Here is a 19,411-nt window from a genome sequence, read left to right as displayed (position 1 = left end):
AGGACCACTATAGTAGTGGTCCAGGACTAGGCTACTTGTTCACCTGAGAAAATTCCGAATTTCATTCTATGGGTGACTGTGTGTCGCCATGTGTGACATCACAATGTAGGACAAGTGCACACATGCCAAGAGAAGAACAGGCTCACCGCATCCGGAAGGCCACCCTAGAAAACACCAGCAAGAGAGGCACCAAGTGTGAGTACATCAAACACTCTCTAGACACTATCTCTGGCTGTTCACTGTATTGTCCAGTTTAGTAGCCAGCAGTTACATATGGCTTTAAGTTTCAATGTAAAAGAACTTAATTTTTTTAGGCTTGAATTCAGGTCCTAAACTACAACTAATAGCTCCATTAGACACTAGCATACCACAGAAGACACTACAAGACTACAATTTACTGCTTAGAGGCTGAAAAGAGTTATCTCCAAAAACCCGTGTGTGAAAACTCCAACCCCTCAGAATGCTTCTCTATGCAGTTAGTTTTACAGAGGTATTAAGGTAAAAGGCAGTGACAGAGGGAAGCGCTAATCTACTATGATTAGTGTCCTCAAAAGAAAAGACATACAGAGGAGACAACACAAGCCAAGGGAGAGGCCTCACAAGAAACCCAACACTCTCAATCTCTTAATTCCATTTCAGCCATGAGAACTGTTAGAAAAGAAATCTCCAATGTTAAAGCCACAGTTCATGGTGCTTTAAGACAGCACTTTTATTTCCAATGTTAAAGGAAAATGTAATCATTTTTCATAGAAAATAGAACAAGGCACAGTTGAGTATCTCTATATCTAAATTCTGTACTGATGCAGAGATAGAGGCATTGCTCAAGGAGTAAAGAGCACTTGCCTAGAAATTATGTGTGCATATTAGGTACATATATATGTTATATATAATATATACATGTTTATGTAAGCCCATAGCAAATGTATCTATAGATTGTCTTAATATATGGTTTTGTTTAGGCATCACATTAATATTCTTCAAAAATTCTAACATTTCAACATCTATCAAATTTTAATTAAAAAAGACATGATATTCCCAAAAACAAAATACCAAGTAGTTACTAAAAGACTGAATTGCAAAGCTCTTTAGAGAAAAAAAAAAATCAGTAAAATTGTACAATATTTGTCTGAGACTATTAGGTAGAAAACACAAAACTATGCTGCCAATTAACTTGTGCAAATAAAGCAAATCCATGTTGTTGCACAAGTCTTTTCAATATTTTGAAGATTTCAATATTATGAATGCTAACCCAAAAATCTAATTCAGTCTGTGTATATTATCAAATGATAGAGCACTAGTCAATGAGTAAAAGCATCAGGTACCAAGTTCAAATTCTGGTCTTGGACCAAAAAAAAGATAAAAGATTGGTAACCCAAAACTTTCTTCTACTTGCAAGCCTAATAGTATTGGGCTATTTTTTCTTTTTTACGGATCTGAGCCAGTATCATGATCTGATTCAAGGCCCAGTGTTCTTGCTTAGCTCAGGTTAGCACTCTACCACTTGGGCTACATCTATTTTCAGTTTTTTGCTGATTAACTGAAGACAAGAGTCTCACAGACTTTCCTGCCCGAGCTGACTCCAAACGGACATCCTCAGATCTCAGAGTCCTGAGTAGCTGGGATTACAGGAGTGAGCCACCAGCACCTGGCTTGGCTGGCTGGGGTGACATTTCAGACATGTGAGGTACTGGTGATGATGATGAACTTACCTGTCCTTCTAACATGTCTCTTGGGAGTCCACTTCTCTCTTGTTCTGAGCTGTTGGTTCTCCGTATGGAAAGGCTGTGAGATTTGCGTTTTTGCTTTGCTTGGCGAGCAGTTGAGCAACTTCCGCTTTCTGTGGGCATTACTTCTTCAAGTAGTGTCCTGGCCTCTCCTGCAAGCTAAGAGCAGCAAGAAAACAAGGACTTTACTTCCCACACAGCAAAGCAAGAACAAGGTGTTTCTTCTCCTTACAAGCTTCCTACACTGAGTTAACATTTATATATAATTTAGAAACCTCCTTTATAACAGGTAGTTTTTACATCAAACTTCGTCAACTCTTTTTTTAACCTAATAGCAAAGCGTTTTTGATTTAAAAAAAAAAAAAAAGATCATCCCTTACCTCAGTCTCCCCAGGCTCAACCCATCCCCAGAGACCAATTTTAATTTTACATTCTACAGTAAATTCTATAGTGAAACAGTAGACAAGATGCATAATTTTTAATTTTCTAAAAATTTTATAGTAAATTATGTGAATTTATTTTACATAGTATTTCTGATATGCTTATATTGTAGTGGTGTGAGGTTCTGCTGTTTGCTCTTTTTCTTTTCTTTTCTTGTTTTTCTGAGTGGATCATGGGACTTGAACTCTGGCCTGGGCTCTTTAGTTCAAGGCTACCACCCTACCCCTGAGCCACAGAGCCACTTCTGGTTTTCTGGTGGTTAACTGGAGATAAAAAGTCTCACCAACTTTAGTGCCTAGGCTGGCTTTGAACCGTGATCCTCAGATCTCAGCCTCCTGAGTAGCTAGGATTACAGGCGGAAGCCACCACAGCCAACTTCATCTAAAAATCTTGCTCATTGCTATTTCTAGTCTATGTTCTCTACATTGTTAATAAAGAGTCAATTCTACCGTTCTGTCTCTAGACCACTGATTATTTTGTCTTCTCCATTCTGCTGGATTTCATTTACTGCACTGTTCACTTGTAAATTTTCTATGTTATCTCCTACATTCTCTTCCTGTGACTGCTTTGTTTTTTGGTAAATGTTTGTGATGCATTTTGACACCTGGATCACAGAGAAGCTAGGTTTCTGTTTGAGGAGCCTCTACACTACTTTCCACTGTGCTGAACTAATTAAGTCCCCACCAGCAGTGTTCCTTTTCCTTGCATCCTCACCAGCTGTCACTGCTGTTTTGTTTTCTTGATGCTGAGTAGAGTGAGGTAAAATCTCAGCATGGTTTTGGATTGCATTTTCCCAGTGGTTACAGATGTTGAACTTTTGTCATTTACTTATTGGCCACTTACACTTCTTTTGAATACTGTTTCTGGACTTGGCTGGCTTAAGGCTCTTGTGTAAACAACTCCTATCTTGCAGACCATCCCTTGATGGTCTTAATCTCTCGGCTAGATCTTTTGGAGCTGTTTTCTGGTCTGGGCTATTTGAGGTCCCCTGTTTGTATGCTTCTCTAGCTACACATCACAGACATATGATACAAGAAGAAAACTCCAGAACTAAGTAAGCTCTGTGTCATTTCTCAGGTCCAAATTACTTAAGCAATCTCTTTTGCCTCCTTTCAGTTTTATATATAATGTCCATTAATTTTAGCTATATTTAATGGGAAGAATAGGTAGCCTACTTCTATATGACTATTTTTCTATAGGTATAAAACTAAAAATCAACTCTTTCACAAACGGCACATATGCAGGCCTCATTTTAAAATAGCTGCAGAAAGTCTGGCTTTACCACACATAAAACATTCAGTTACCTTGAAGTTTATAAAGTATATTTTAAAGCCACATATGCATGCCTGTAATCCCAGCACTCAGAAGGCAGAAAGCTGATGAACTTAAGACCTAAATTTTATCAAGAAAAACAAAAACTATCAAAAGCATATAAAGCTGTCCTAAGATGACCTTTGACAAAAATATCTCCAGGTATTTAAGTTAAGCAAGTAAAAATGATAAAGGGGGCCAGGAGTGTGGCCTAGTAGTAGAGTGCTCACCTAGCATGCATGAAGCCCTGGGTTCCATTCCTCAGTACCACATGCACAGAAAGAGCTGAAAGTGGTGCTGTGGCTCAAGCGGCAGAGCACTAATCTTGAGTATCCAAAGACAGTGCCCAGTCCCTGAGTTCAAGCTCCAGGACTGGAAAAAAAAAATCATACGGGGCTTCCTTTCTACAAATTTCATCAGTAAAAATTTGGCACATAACTCAAGTGGAAGAACATGAACTCTTAGTGAAAAAATTTGAGTGATAGATAGCACAAGGCTCTAAGTTCAAATCTCAGTTCCACACCAAACCAGCAATAAAAAAGTAATGAAATTACTTTTCATTAGTAGAAACATGTGACCAGCATAAATTGGGTGGTTAAGGCATCTTGAAGATTCTACAAACTGCTTGCAAAAACTGCAGAAATCTTCAATATCAACCCTCATCGCACATTGGTTGTGGGGTTTGTATCACTTATTTTATCTGAAGTACTGTTTTTCCAACCCCTGCGTTTTCCCTAAGAAATTTGCATCAGGCCTTTAAACCCCTTACCCCACCCCCATTAACCACCCAAGATTCTATGAATTTTGTCACTTCACAAGAGCAATGTTTGTCTACTGACTTATTTCCAATAGTATATATGCATTTCAATAACGCCCTGAAAACCTAGCACCAAATGGAGACTTTTCACAAGTAGGGTGATTTTATTCTTGAATAGCTTTCTAAACTCCATGAAGCTGAATCTCGAACATGGGCCGCATGTCTATTCTACACACTGTCTGCTTATCATTAAGTTCTCCATCTTCCTATAATTTTCTCAGCTTTTGTCTACTTAGCAATATTCTTCCAAAATTAGTTCTGCAATCTTCTCCTGTTTTGTTAACCACTTTGTTCTCTTTTTCTGTTGTTAAGCTTTCACTTTGTAAATTTTTACTGCCACTTTTTTCTAACTTTACTTCTGTCCTGTATTCATATCCTCCACCTTTTTCCCAGCAGTCTACACTGGTCCTATCAACATTTCCTTCCTTTCCCACCAGATCTCCCAAAGAGATAAGGCCTTGGCAAACAACCAGGGTATCCTAAAGGCACTATTGTCTTCATTTCAGCTCCTGTGACAGTATTAGCCAAAAAAAAAAAAGTACATATTTGGTTTGGTAACAAGTTTATGCTTCTTAGATTAGCATCATAGAAAGAAGATCATTGAGGTTGCAGGTATTTGTAAAAAGAATATTAAGGGCCCAAGAGTTAGGCCTATTGGTAGAGTGTTTGCCAAGCATGCATGAAAACCCAGGTTCAATTCCTGGGTACCACATACATAGAAAAATAAAAGAAGTCCGGAAGTGATGCTATGGCTCAAGTAGCAGAGAGTTGCCTTGAACAAAAAGTGTCCAAGGACAGTGCCCAGGACTGGCCAAAAAAAAAAAAAATACACACACACACACACACACACACACGTGATATACCATGAAATCCAAGGTAGAGTCAATGGTTGGTAAATCTATCTGAGGTTAAAAATCTACAGGGGTTTCTTAAGGCTTATAAGTAATCCTTACAGCATCATTTTCAAATACAATTTCCAAACACAATTAACAGTCTGATAAAACAGATTAAACACTTAAGTCAATCACAGAACTACAAAAAGAAAATGTTTAATTTAAAAAAAAAAAAAAAAAGTTGGGGCTAATGGTATGGCTCAATGGAAGACAACTTACCTAGCATGAAAGGGTGCTTTTTTTTTTCTTTGCAGTACGGGGGTTTGAATTCAGAGCCCTGAACTTGCTAAGCTGGCACTCTACCATTTGAGCCATGCTTCTTGCCCTATATTTTGCTGGTTATTTTGGAAACTTAGTCTATTAAACTTTTCTGCCAAAGCTGGCCTCAAACTGAAATCCTGAGATGATGACAAGCATGAGCCACTAACCTTCCATTACATTAAGTTCTTTAGTATACACTATTCCATCTAAGTACAAAATAAAGGAAACCAATCTGTGAAAGTATTTTCCTTCAAAATATTCATAAAGGAAAGATCACCACATTCAACAAACTTACGTAAATAAGCTTTGATAGCATATTTACTGTCTGCCAAACAGTAATGATACCACGGACACATTATCCACACACACACTTACTGGGAACACGGAACAATTTATACGCATCTTTGCTACAGAAGCATGCTCTGCATGCCCACAGCAGGCATGAACTTAAATGCGTAACAAATTTATGAAACCTATAAACTTACTATGTTAGCAAGCAGAACTCCTCCACTTTCTCAAATCTGTAATATCAAATATCTTTAATGAACACTTAAGCCTTCTGTCCTTCTCAAAAGGATCTTTTTACTATGTTCAGTATCAAGTAAATTATCTTAAGTACATGTAAAAAATTTAGGTCAGGGCCAGGAGTTTGGCCTAGTGGTAGACTGCTTACTTAGCAAGCATGAAGACTCAGGTTCAATTCCTTGGTACCACATACATAGAAAAAGCCAGAAGTGGTGCTATGGCTCAAGTAGTAGAGCTCTAGCCTTGAGAAAGCCCAAGGACAGTGCTCAGGCCCTGAGCTCAAGTCCTAGGACTATGAAAAATAAATTAAATTTTAAAAAATTTGAGGCCGGATGCTGGTAGCTCACGCCTGTAATCCTAGCTACCCAGGAGGCTGAGATCTAAGATCTATTCAAAGCCAGCCTGGGCGATAAAGTCTGTGAGAGTCTAATCTCCACTTAACCACCAGAAAACCAGAAACAATGTTATGGGTGAAGTGGTAGAGTGCTAGTCTTGAGCTGAAGAGCTCAGGTCAGGGACAATACCTAGGCCCAGAGTTCAAGCCCCATGACAGACCAAAGGAAAAAAAAATTTTTCGAAAAACAAATAACCAAAACAGTTTTCAAAAATAAAGCAACAAAATAACCTATGCTTTATTTGAACAAAAATGTAAAATATGACTTCCTATTTTGTATTCTGTATAATAAAAGAAAAACAATCCTTAGGTGGTTAATTTCTTCAGTAGTAGACAACTGTTGTCTATATTAGACAATTGTTTAAAAATATATAATTTGCATGTAGTGCATATATTATGCATATATACGTATATACATATACATATATATATACACACTTTTCCAGAAGCTCAACATAGCTTTTATTAGTATTTTATTGTGATATGAATTTTAGGTGAAGTCACACCTATAATCCTAGCTACCCAGGGCACTGACATCTGAGGATCTTGGTTCAAAGCCAGCACCGGCACTCAAGTCCATCACTCTTATCTCCAACTAACCACCAGAAAACTGGAAGGGGCACTGTAGCTCAAGGAGTAGGATGGTAGCTTGAGCTGAAGAGTTCAGGAACAGCACCCAGGCCCAGAGTTCAAGCCCCACGACCAACAACAACAACAACAATAACAAAAAGACTTTTAGGTAAAATCAGAGACAACTCAACAATGGTCTCTACATGTGACCTAGAAACTTGTCATCAATATTAAACTGTTTAAAATATTTTGTCATAAATGACGCAGGAGCACAGGACACAGTTTATCAAGTCTGCCAGTTACAACGGATAGAGGATCCCCAAGATTTGTCAAAAAGATCCCAACACCTAAAAGGAGGAACTAAAATCTAGGATGAAATATCCCAAAAGAAGTACTAAAAGGGAGTGAGAAGAAAAGGGAAACCTACCAAAGGCCCCTGCGCTCAGCACTTAGTAGGAATGCTTGCACAAAGAGTTCCCAGTGGCAGAACTGGGAACGGTAGGGCAGGAGGCGGGCGGACACTGAGGAAGTTCTTGGCCAAGGTCGTCCTGCAGTTACTACATGTGGCGCAGGTCCACACCCCCCCCCCCCCAGACACACACAGGAGGCACATCGGAATTACCCTGTGCTAACCGGCTTGGAAGTCAATCCCCGGATGCTCTGGGAGCGCTCGTCGTGGGCCGCCCTGCAGAAGCGGCGTCAGCCAGGCCACACCGGCCAGCGGCAAGGGGCCAGGCGGCCCAGTGAGCTGCCTGACCCCTCGGACGGGTCTGCTCCCGGCCGCAGACGCGTCTCCGGGCGGCCCGGTCCGGTGCTGCTGCTGGACCCCTACCGAGGGAAGGGGAGGCTGGGCGGGTGGTGGGCGACCGACGCCCCGAGGCCTCAGCCCGCTTCCCTCCAGACCCGGCAGGAACCGGAGGGCCGCTTCCCGAGCCTCGCAGCCCCGGCCCCGACGCCCCCTGAGTCCTCGGCCCCAGGCCCCCCTCCTCCCTCCGGACCCCGGCCCGCGGCCTCGCTCCACCCCGAGTCCTCCCCTCCCTGACCCCGGGCCTGCCTCGCCCCCCGCCCCGCCCCTCCCTGACCCCGGCCCGCCACCTCCACTCCTCGCCGACCCCTCCTGCCCCCGACGCTGGCCCGCCGGGTCCTCAGGTGCGTCCCCAGCACCCCGCCACCGCGACCCTGTCTCCTCCACCCCGGGAAGGACAGGGAGCACCCCAGGTCTGGGAAGATGGCGGCTCTCACCTGTCACCGCAACAGGCTCTGCCCCGCCCGGGGTCAGCCCAGAGACGCCCACGACGCAGCGGCCGGGACAGAAGGACGGGCGCGCACAGCACCGGTGGCCTCCACACACGCAGAGACTCACACGCACACACACACACACACAACCCGGTGACCGAGGCTGGCGCGCCCGCACTTCCGGCACCACCGGAAGTCCCGCCCCGCCCGGCGCTCCACGCCCGGCCCCGGCGGAAGTCCCGCCCACACCCAGCCACTCCGGAAGTTGCCCCCGGCTTCCGGTGGGCGGTCCCGGAGGCGCCGGTGCGCTCGTGGTTCCCGTCGCCGCTCCCGCTCGTCATACCTTGGGGGTCCCGGCTGGGGCTGGACGCACGGAGAGCCGGGGTTCAGTTCCCCCGCGGCTGCGGAGGGGACGTGGAGCCCGACGGAGGCCCCGGTCCGCACCCACACACACTACCGCGGGCGCCGCCGGACACCCCCCCCCCCCCCCCGGGCCCGCACTGTGCGACGCGGGGACGCGAGAGGCCTGGCGGCCTCTGGGGGACGCCGTCTACTCACCCCGCCGCAGGAGCTCCGGGGGAGGGGCGGGGGTCCGCGGTCAGGCGGGGTTTGAGTCCATCCGTCCCCAGAACTCAGCCAGGGCTGAGGACGCCGGGCCTGTCAGGCCGGGCTGCGCCTGCAGCCTTGCGGTGGGGCTGCAGAAGAGCCTGGTGGAGACTGAACTATTAATATTTCAGCTTATCTGCAGCAGATGACTCACCTAGTTTCCTCTGAAATATCTGGTCACCATTGGCTGAGGAAGAGAAAACAGAATCAGCTGTTGTGCTAAGGAAGGTGGGACTTCCAACTGCCTTTTTTTTTTTTTTGTCTTTTTAGGTTAGGGAAGCTACATGACCGAAGCCATTACATAAACAGCCTCTTCTCAGCTTGACAAACAACTCTTTAAGTAGGCCCTTAAAGCTCGTCTAGAGAAAACCGAAAGCATGAAAGCATTTTTTCTTTCTGGGCCATCCTAACACAAGTCGGATTCTAGAAGCAATGATATGTTGTGCAAGAAGCAAATTGAACAGATTTGAAGATATAAATAAGTATACAATAAAATATGAAGTCACTTCTGCATTGAGAATAATCACTAAAGCTTATTGCTGGAAATAAGATGAGCTGAGGAAATATTTGAAACCGGCACCAGTGGCTCATATCTGTAATCCTAGCTATTGAGGAGACCAAGATCTGAGGGTGACAGTTCGAAGCCAGCTCAGGCAGGAAACATCTTAAGACTCTAATATCTCCAAAAAAACTCAGAAAAAAAAAAACGGAAGTGGTGCTGTGATTCAAGTGGTAGTAGTAGAACACTAGTCTTGAGCAAAAGAGGGTTAGGGATAGCTCCCAAGCCCAGACTTAAAGCCTTGGGACCGGCACAAAAGAGAGATGGAGGTTTTCTTATTCAAGTAACAAGCAACAAATACTGCACAGGATATTTGGTGGGCATGGCTTTGTATGCCAAAAGATCACTTTCAGTGAGTAGGCAAATGTCAGAAGCTTCTCCAGTGCTGGCTCTTGTTGGCCTGGGCTGTCCCATGCCTACGGGCTAGGTTTACAGAACTGAAAACTTAGAGGCTTCAAGCCCAGAGTGTTAAGGGCCTATTATTCTAGATGCTCAGGGTGGAGACTTAGGTCCCTGGGCTTTAAATCACCTGGACCAAACACTTAGAAACCACTGTAATCTTTGGCTTCCGGCAGACAATGCCTACTAGTGCTGCAGCTCTCAGATTGGCAGTGGATCAGGTGTTGTTATTCTAGGGCCTAGAGTATCTGAAACCCTTGGTTCTTAAGGCTGTGTAACTTCCTGGTTATCTCTTCTCTGGCTCTTTTCAGCATTTCCAGGTTTGTTTCTTTTTCAGCCATTGCTTTGTAAACTCTTACTAGATGTATTCCCATCTCCTCTCTCATGATCTACAATGTTTGTTCCTGTCCCTTTCTGCCTTGACAACTAAAATCTTAAGCTGCCTTCTTGGGGCTTCCACCTCTAACACTGCTATCACTTTCTATGTTCTAGTCATGTGACCAACTCTACTAATGATAATGATCAAAAGTACACAACTAAGGTCTTTCTGCCATATTTGCAGTTCTCAATATGTGAACCAAGCATTTCTGAGTGTCCTTCATAAGCTGTCAGAAGCTCTGTGAAGTTACAGCTAATACCACAATAAAGAGAGACTGCATTGTCCTTTTCACTCTCATTCTCTCAGAAGAATGACAGCATGTACAGTAGAATTTTCCACTTAGGATATAGTATGACATCAACTCTTTAGAGGATAATGGGGTGCTCACTTATTATATCCTCTTGAATTAAAAAAAAAAGGTTGGGAGTGGTCCAAGATACTAGTTGAAAATGACCTATGTAATTTGTGAGTGGGGATGGGAAGGGGAAAGGAGGGATGAAGGAAAGGGGTGATTTAATCTACAATAAGTTCCAAGTGCCCAAGTGTGCAGAAAGCTGGGAATGTGGCTTAGTGCTGGGTGCTTGCCTAGCATTCGCGATGCCCTGGGTTCGATTCCTCAGTCCCACGGAATCAGGAAAAAGGTGGAAGTGGTGCCGTGGCTCAAGTGGTAAAGCACTTGAGAAAGCCCATTCGAGACACAGGACTGGCCAAAAAAAAAAAAGTGTGCGGAGCCCCGCGGCACCCCGCGTGCCTGGCTGACAAGTCTGTGTGTGTGTGTGAGGGTCACCAATGACCCCGCGTGGGGTCCCGGCGAGGACATACGGCGGCTCCTTCGGCCTATCGACCGCCGGCCCCGCCCCGCCGCGCCGGCCCCGCCCACCCCGGCGAGCGGCGGCGCGTGACGTCAGCCCGCACGCGGCCGGCCGCGCCTCGGCCCCGCCCCGGCCCCGCTGCCCCAGGCGATTGGCTCTCCCGGCGCTGAGCGTGGAGCCACGCCCCCCCCGCAGGCACCTCCCCGGCTCGCGGCGCTCCTTCCGCGGGAGACAGCGCCGACCCGCCGCGTCGCTCCCGGGGCCCGGGGGTGCCAGGCTCGCGGCGCGGGGTCCCCGCCGCTGCCCGCGGGCTCTCGTGGGGGCTCCCGAGCCGCGGTCCGGGGCAGTGGTGCCACCACGCGACAGCCTGGCGCGGTCGTGACGTCGGGCGCGCGCGGGCGGCGATTGGCCGGGAGCATGTGGCGCGGGCGGGCGCTGGCGCGGGCCGTTGGCCGCGCCGCCGGGGGGCGGGCCCGGGGGGCGGCGCGCGCGAAGGCCGCCGCTCAAATGGGGCGCGCGTCCCGGCTCGCCAGCGTCGTCGGCCGGAGGTAGGGGCTCGGGCGCGGGGGGCGCCGGGGCCGCGGGGCGGGGAGGGCCGGGGCGGGGGCGCGGGGGTCGGGGTCGCCTTCGAGTGTCTGATCCAGGTGTGCGCGCAGGGCTGTCCGGGAAGGAGCACTGTTTTCAGAGCCCCGCACTGTAGACTGGGGAGTTCTTTTAGGAAAAAGCGCAATGTCTGGGCATCTGAGTGTGAATACTTCCCTCCATGGAACGCCGGTGGAGACGTGGGACGCGTACAGACGTGGACGCGCCCGTAGAGTTGAGCGGGAGGCGAGGAGGCCAGGGACGCCTCACGATGTCGGGATCTCTCGGTCTTGACACGAGGATTCACTGGACATTTGGTCGCTGGTGTGCCCGGTGCCCACTCGTCACACCTGGGGGGGGCCGCGGCGACAGGTCAGCAGATCCACTAGTGAAATCTGCCTGAGGCGAATTCCCTCTACCCGAAAGCAGCCCGGGAAACTTGGAGTGCGTCCTCCTTCCCGTGCTGCTCGTCTGCGATCTCCTCCTTTGATCTAGACGTTCCAGTGGGGCTTTTTTTTTTGATAATAGACATTATTTTGGGGTGTCATTGTCATCCACTTCTTCCTCCTTCTTACACCCATGGCCCACTGTAGGTTCAGGAAGTTGTGTGAAGTATACATTGCTTTACCCTTGTATTTAAACTCATGTACATTCTGTAGTATGCTTGAACTTGGTTGCATGTATTTCAGCAGTCTGTGTATTTGAAAAGAAACATAGGACGCGATGCAGTCCCAGCTACTTGAAGTTGAAGATCTGGAAGATGCCAGTTCAGGGTTTGCTGGAGCAAGAAAGTTAGACTCTTTCCCAACAAATAAGCTAGTTGTAGTAATATGTACCTGTCATCCCAGCTACCTGTGAAGCCAGGGGTAGAAGGGTCAAAAGCTGAGACGGCACCTATGCAAAAAATGCAATACCCTACCTGAAAATTAACTAATGCAAGAAATGACTGCAGGCAATGGCTCAGTGATATCGCACTTGTTTATGAAGTGCTCTAATCAGAATACAAACCTAAGAACTGGGCGGGGAGTTTGGCTTAGTGGCACAGTGCATGCCTAGCATACACAAAAACCAGGGTTGATTCCTTGCAAGTGGCGTGGTGACTCAAGTGGCAGACCACTAGCCATGAGAAGGGAGAAAAGCCCAAGGACAGTGCTCAGGCCCTGAGTTCAAGCCCCAGGAATGGCAAAAAAAAAAAAAAAACAACTGGCTTGCTCTGTATTTAAAACATTCCTAAGAAATTAAAGTTCAGAAAAATTAACCTATATGTACTAAAGAATAGATGGCCTGTGGTTAAGGGGCCAAGACCTGGCCTAACTATCTGTTCTAAACATTGACTATTTGGGAGAAAAAAAGGATACTTTTGTGACAAAAAATTTAGCAGAATTCAGATTTCAGTGTCCTTAAATGAATACTGATTGGAACCAGCTGTGTGTAGAGTTCACATTGTCCCATTTAAGCATTGCCTCAATCTTGAACTATTTCAAAAGGGCAGAGTCGATACTGTCTGCATATTATAAACAAAATCGCCCAGCTCTTGAATATAGCAACTTTTCTCATACTTGTCCCTTACTGCTTTGGGGAGAACTGACAAAAGTGTCACCCAAACCTTTTTTCTAGGCTAAGTACTAAATGGCTCATGCCTGTCCTAGTTGTATGGGTGGCTGAGATTAGAAGACTGGTTCCAGGCCAGCCAGGGCAGGGTCGGAGAGCATAAGGTCTGTCATCACAGCACCTATGGGAAGCCTCAAACAGGTGAGTCACAGCAGTCTAGGCATGCTTCCAAACAGGAAGTGATGGAAAAGACCAGTCATGATTCTGTGGAGCATCAGAGAAGACAGAATAATGAGACTGCTGAAGGCATAATCCAGAACTTCTCAAAGAGCTGAACTAGTTACTGCACTCAGATCGCCCTTCTCATCTCTACTCTGGACGTATGACACAATGACCTGTGATTCTCTGTTAGTGTTCTAGGACACTGCAGACATTTTGCAATAATGCCTGAAATAAATACCAACCATCTTGATGAGCAGCAGGCTCAGCTCCTGGCAGAAATGTGTATTCTTATCGATGAAAACGACAAGAAAATTGGGGCTGACACTAAGAAGAATTGCCACCTGAATGAAAATATTGAGAAAGGTACTGCTTTATAATACTCTTTTTGATAAAAATGACTTGTCTAGGCATTTCAGGTTAGCTAAGAAACAGTCTGGAAAAAGAGATGCACTTCTTAGTGATATGTATAGTGTCTTTGGTATCGGTTAAATGCTATGGTAAATTCTACCTTGCTAGTTCCCTGTTTGAAAACAGGAAAATGTTCATGTCTTCTACTAAGCTTCTGTGGTTCCTGTGGTTTCATAAAGAAGGGTAGACTATTCCTAACGAAGTTGTTTGTTTGTTTGTTTAGGGTCCATATTACCGTTAAACTCAGGGCCTCCCACTGAATCAAGGCTGATGCTCCACCACTTAAACCACTCCTCCATTTCCCCTTTGTCTTTGCTTCTAATGAGGAAGAGGGGGAGCAGGTACCTTTACAGCTCCCTTGGGGGAATGTTAGAATGGCCTGAGCAGTGTCTCTGAAAGAGTGCCTGGTCTGGCAAAAATCATCATATTCTCACTTGGTGGCTGATCTAGTATGCCAGAACTCTTTGTCTGTCACAGCCATGCAGATATCCAGATAAAGAAGTAAACACGCCAACAAGTTACGAGTCATAGTCTAAGCTACAGGAGGAGAAGTAGGAAGATAACTGATACTTTCTGGCTAATACTATTTTCTTTGTTTTCAGGATTTTTGCATCGAGCTTTCAGTGTCTTCTTATTTAACACTGAAAATAAGCTACTGCTACAGCAAAGATCAGATGCTAAAATTACCTTTCCAGGTCAGTAAGTTTATGTCTAGGATACATTTATTTGAGATTTGTTTATAGCTGCATGAGTACATTTATGTTTGCTTATATATTTAATTTGTCTTTCTATCACACTGTCTTTCTTGAACCCAAAGTCATAAAGGAAAATCCTGTGAATGTGGCATAGTGTCATATTCTGTGTAAAATAACCTTAAGCAGTGAATGTAGCCTAATGAAACAGCAATAAGGATAGAGACAGATACATTTATACATGAAAATTCATTGAAAAGATCTGAATTATATGCATTTTGATCTTTTTCTTTTTTTTTTATTTTTTGCCAGTCCTGGACTTGAGCTCAGGGCCTGAGCCCTGTCCTTGGACTTTCTCAAGGCTAGCACTCTACCACTTGAGCCTCAGCACCATTTCCAGCTTTTGTCTATGTATGTGGTACCAAGGAATCGAACCTGGGTCTTCATGCATGCTAGGCAAGCACTTTAACCACTAGGCCAAACTCCCGGCCCCTGCATTTTGATGTTTTTGGTGAAGGAGGCATTCATAAAAAACTGAGAAATACCTTTCACAAAATAAATACTGTTAACCTGTCATAACTGCTTTAAGAGTCTGAAAAGAACTGGATGCATTGCTCAAGTGAGTTGATGCTTACCCTGCTAGTTCATGGGCTGAGTTTAGATCGCAGTACCACCAAAGGCCGGGGGGAGGGGAGGGACACAACATAAAATGCCTAAAAGATTGCTTGGGTCTTTTCTCATTTATAACACTTTTTCTATTAATATCTTCCAGGTTGCTTTACCAATAGCTGTTGTAGTCATCCGTTAAGTAATCCCAGTGAACTTGAAGAAAATGATGCGATTGGTGTGAGACGAGCAGCCCAGAGGCGTCTAAAAGCTGAATTAGGAATTCCCTTAGAAGAGGTAACGAGGTTTACTGGACAGCCAAACAAGCAGAGATCTAAACATATCTTCACACAGTGTTTTAATAAAATGGTCATTCTTAGTGATGACTGGGTGAGCCAGGGCCGTCCGCTAGCTAGGCTGACATATAGATTGGAAGACAGAGTCGTACTAGATCAGATTAGCCCAGGCTGATCTTGAACTCATCATCCCCCTGCCTCTACATGCTGGGATGCCAGCCATGCTCCTTTGCACCCAGCTCTAGAGTTTGGTTTGGTTTTGTTTTTTATTTTTTGCCAGTCCTGGGCTTTAAGCTCAGGGCTTGAGCACTGTCCTTGGATTTTCTCAAGGCTAGAACTCTACCACTTGAGCTGCAGCACCACTTCTGGCTTTTTTCTGTGTATGTGGTGCCGAGGAATTGAACCCAGGTCTTCGTGCATGCTAGGCAAGCACTCTACCACTAGGCCAAACTCCTGGCCCTCAGCTCTAGTATTTTTAAATTCCATTGTAGGGGTTCTGCTTTGGAACCTCTCTTTTTTTTTTTTTTTTTTTTTGCCAGTCCTAGGGCTTGAACTCAGAGCCTGAACACTCTCCTTAGGCTTTCTCAAGGCTAAAGCTGTACCACTTGAGCCACAGCACCACTTCTGGCTTTTTCTATGTATGTAGCACCAAGGAATCAAACTCAGGTCTTCGTGCATTCTAGGCAAGCACTCTACCACTAGGCCAAACTCCTGGCCCTCTGCTTTGGAACCTCTTGTGTTAGGAATTATCCCCAGAAAGTACTCGGAGTACAGAACACAGATCGCTGGTTTTTAAGACAGTGTCTCAAAAAATTAAATGACCCATATTCTGTAGCTCAGGCTGACCTTAAAGAGTCACTGTGTAACCCATGCTGGCCTGAAATCAGATCTGGGGCTTGTACCTGTGTAATCATGACTCCCAGCACAAGTTTTTTTGTTGTGTTGTTTTGTTTTGGGGCGTTTTTTGTTTCTGGGGAGCAGCCCTGGGGCTTGAATTCAGGGGCTGTGCACTGTCCCTGAGCCTTTCTGTGCTCAAGACTAGCACTCTACCTCTTAAGACACAGCGTCACTTCTAGCTTTTTCTGTGTATGTGATGAATTGAACCCAGGACTTCATGCATGCTGCACGATCACTTCACCGCTAGGCGACACTCCTAGCCCTGTAGTAATTTTTTTTGTGTGTGGATCATGGGGCTTGAACACTGCGCCTGGGTGCTATCCCTGAGCTCTTCAGCTTAAGGCTACTGCCCTGTCCCTTGAGCCACAGCCCCACTCCCCATTTTCTAGTGATTAATTGGAGATAAGAGTCTCAGGTTCTTTAGTGTCCTCAGATCTCAGCCTTCTGAGTAGCTAGGATTACAGGCATGAGCCACTGCACCCAGCTACAATAATTTTTTTTTTTAACTTCTGATTCTCATACTATAATGCTATCATTCAAGTTATTGTAGAAATGTGGTGAATTGATTTTAGGCTATTTTTTGTTGATGTTCTTACTAATTTTTCTTTGTATATCCTAGGTTCGTCCAGAAGAAATTAATTATCTAACAAGAATTCACTACAAAGCACAATCTGATGGTATCTGGGGTGAACATGAAATTGATTACATTCTGTTTTTGAGGAAAAACGTAACTTTGAAGCCAGATCCCAATGAGATTAAAAGCTACTGTTATGTATCAAAGAAAGAACTAGAAGAACTTATGAAGAAAGCAGCCAGTGGTGAAATTAAGATAACACCATGGTTTAAAATTATTGTAGAGACTTTTCTCTTTAAATGGTGGGATAATTTAAATCACTTGAACCAGTTTGTTGACCATGAGAAAATATATAGAATGTAAATGTGCAGATAAATGATGATGAAAATTTTTCCTTACCTAGTAAACTTTGGGGGTTTCTGTTGTTAATTTAAGTTGGGTTTCCTTTTCAGAAAACTCATGGGTACTGTTGGTTTTTTTGGGTTTTTGTTGGTTTTTTTTTTGGTCAGTCATGGGGCTTGAACTCTGGGCCTGGGTACTGTCTCTGAGCTTTTCAGCTCAAAGTTTAACCCTACACTTCCCACAGCACCACTTCCCATTTTCTAGAATTTTACTGGAGATAAGAATCTCACATTTAGTGCCCAGGGTGGCTTTGAACCACCAGGATCCTCAGAGCTCAGCCCCCTGAGTAGGTAGAATTACAGGCATGAGCTACCAATTCTGGCTTTCATGGGTACTTTATAACCAAAATTTGCATGGAAAATAACTACTGACTTAGTTTTTTAAATATAATATATACCCAAATATATGCACTGATATTTACAAAAGACACTTATGAGAGATTATTGTAAAAAAGGAAAGCAAAGAAAACTTAATTTAACCCGTCCAAATACATGGGTAAGACACATTTGAAGAGGTAAGTAGAACTCTTCATTTTTATACTCCACAAACATCTCAGAGCTCTCATTTGCCATTTAACATACTGTTAAATTTTTATTATGTTCTAGAAGAACAAGCCAAGGATATTGCTTTGCTGCTTTCATTCTAAACAACAGATCATGCAGTCGGGGAAAGACGGGGAGTCTGCTGAGTGGTCATTTGGTGGCCTAGCAGCAGGAAGCCATGAAATAGATCCCCAGAACTACAAAGAAAAAATAAATAAAACCACTGCCAGAGTAGGAAATCAAATGATACACAGTCATTCTTTCAGGACCTTCCTACCAAAATATGTAAATATTCACGTCTTCTATGAAATGACATAGTATTTGTACATTCTCATGTATACTTTAAATCATTTTTACATCATTCATAATACCTAATACAGCATAAATAATGGTTGTGTTATATAGCAGATAGTGGCAGGAAATGTCTATACATAGTATAGATGCAGTGTTTTTCAAGTATTTTCAATTTACAATTGGTTAAATCTTTGGATGAATAACTCAGATATGAAGAACCAAGTGTATAGCTTAAGTTCTATAGTTTGAGTTAATATTTGTGATTTTATTATTTTGCTACCTAAGGTCAGCTGTTAGTTTTGATAATGCTATTGTTAAATGTTTTAAATAGTATGTGTCCGCTGGCAAAGTCTGTTTCAGAATTATAGTGGAAAACAGAGGCTACTCACAAAGAAGGAAGCAAGTCCTTTTATTAGAATTAATTCCTTGGCACTATCACTGTCCACTCTGGGTAGTCCACTGTGTGGGGTCAATCCTGTGCATTGAACAATGTTGAAAAGGAGTGCTACACTCAGAAGTACTGTTCAGCCCCCTTCTGCTGTGACAACCAAAATTATACAAGCTATGAAATAGTTTCCCCCCACCCTGGGGGAGGGGGGAAGAGGGTAGCAGAGTCACCCAGTAAATGTCTTATTTTAGGGGAGTGGGGGATGGGAAATAATGAAGACGAATGATAAGATTGAATGTATATTTAAAATGCACTTTTTACAACTTGCCACAAATTTCCAAACTTGAAATCTTAAGACAGTTTTATTATCTTTAAATGTGTGTAATAATAATGAAAAGTAAAAACTATTTACAAAGCTAAATGATTTTCTTATAATTTCAGTTAAGTATTAAAACTCAGCTTCTGGGCTGGGAGTGTGGCCTACTGGTAGAGTGCTTGCCTAGCATGCACGAAGCCCTATGTTCAATTCCTTGGTACCACATGCACAGAAAAAGCCAGAAGAGGTGCTCCGTTGTTAAAACCCTAGCCTTGAGAAAGCCCAAGGATAATGCCCAGGGCCTGAGTTCAAGCCCTGGACTGGCACCAAAAAAACCCTTTCAGTTAAGTACCAAAATTGATAGGTAAAAACAATTACATTTAATACTGTTGTCTGGCATGTTAAAGTTTCAGTAATAGTAGAACCCTGGAGATTTCCTGTGTATTTTCGTTTTGAGTGAAGCTGATACCCCTCTCCTGGACTATAGCTACTTCCTGACCCTGCAGGCCAAAATTTTAAAATGTTGATTTTTACCTTGGAAGCTGAGGTTTATGTTTTGTTTTGTTTTGTTTTGTTTTTTACTTTTAAATTTAGCCCCCAGAATACATACCCATTTAATTCTGTACAAACTGTTGCCAGCTCCTGTAAAGACAAAGCAGAGCTGGCCTTCCTAGGAAATGCATTATGTTTCTCAAACCTGTGCTATTCACACAA

The 19,411-nt window shown here is 44.2% G+C and overlaps 2 protein-coding genes across 7 annotated transcripts in view; one reads left to right on the top strand and one right to left on the bottom strand.

Moving 5' to 3' along the window:
* Wdr37 (WD repeat domain 37) overlaps positions 1-9,048 on the bottom strand; it is a 59,658-nt gene extending 50,610 nt beyond the window's left edge. For 2 of the 5 annotated variants that reach the window (XM_090318806.1, XM_090318802.1), the window contains exons 1-2: positions 8,179-8,347; positions 1,710-1,883 (exon numbers count right to left, since the gene is read on the bottom strand). In XM_090318806.1, the coding sequence (XP_090174932.1) occupies positions 1,710-1,847 (138 nt within the window). In that variant the 5' untranslated portion in view covers positions 1,848-1,883; positions 8,179-8,347. Of the gene's footprint in view, positions 1-1,709; positions 1,884-7,558; positions 7,722-8,178; positions 8,348-8,730 lie in introns of those variants that run through there. The other 3 variants (XM_090318803.1, XM_090318804.1, XM_090318805.1) reach the window with 3 other exon arrangements.
* Positions 117-18,802, top strand: LOC150045855 (isopentenyl-diphosphate Delta-isomerase 1). 2 transcript variants are annotated; one of them, XM_090318809.1, is made up of 5 exons: positions 117-195; positions 13,473-13,645; positions 14,293-14,385; positions 15,155-15,285; positions 16,801-18,802. In XM_090318809.1, exons 2-5 carry the CDS (start codon positions 13,504-13,506, stop codon positions 17,116-17,118), a joined length of 684 nt encoding a protein of 227 aa, XP_090174935.1. In that variant the 5' UTR covers positions 117-195; positions 13,473-13,503; the 3' UTR covers positions 17,119-18,802. The 2 variants fall into 2 exon arrangements, with proteins under 2 accessions (XP_090174935.1, XP_090174934.1); XM_090318808.1 differs by lacking the exon at positions 117-195 and adding an exon at positions 11,330-11,475.
* The last annotated feature ends 609 nt before the right edge of the window (positions 18,803-19,411 follow it).

Source organism: Megascapheus bottae, chromosome 26, assembly GCF_031878675.1.
Source record: "Megascapheus bottae isolate mThoBot1 chromosome 26, mThoBot2.hap1, whole genome shotgun sequence".
NCBI lineage: Eukaryota > Metazoa > Chordata > Mammalia > Rodentia > Geomyidae > Megascapheus > Megascapheus bottae.
The sequence above is the reverse complement of the archived record's forward strand: the minus strand, read 5'-3'. Positions and strand labels throughout refer to the sequence as shown.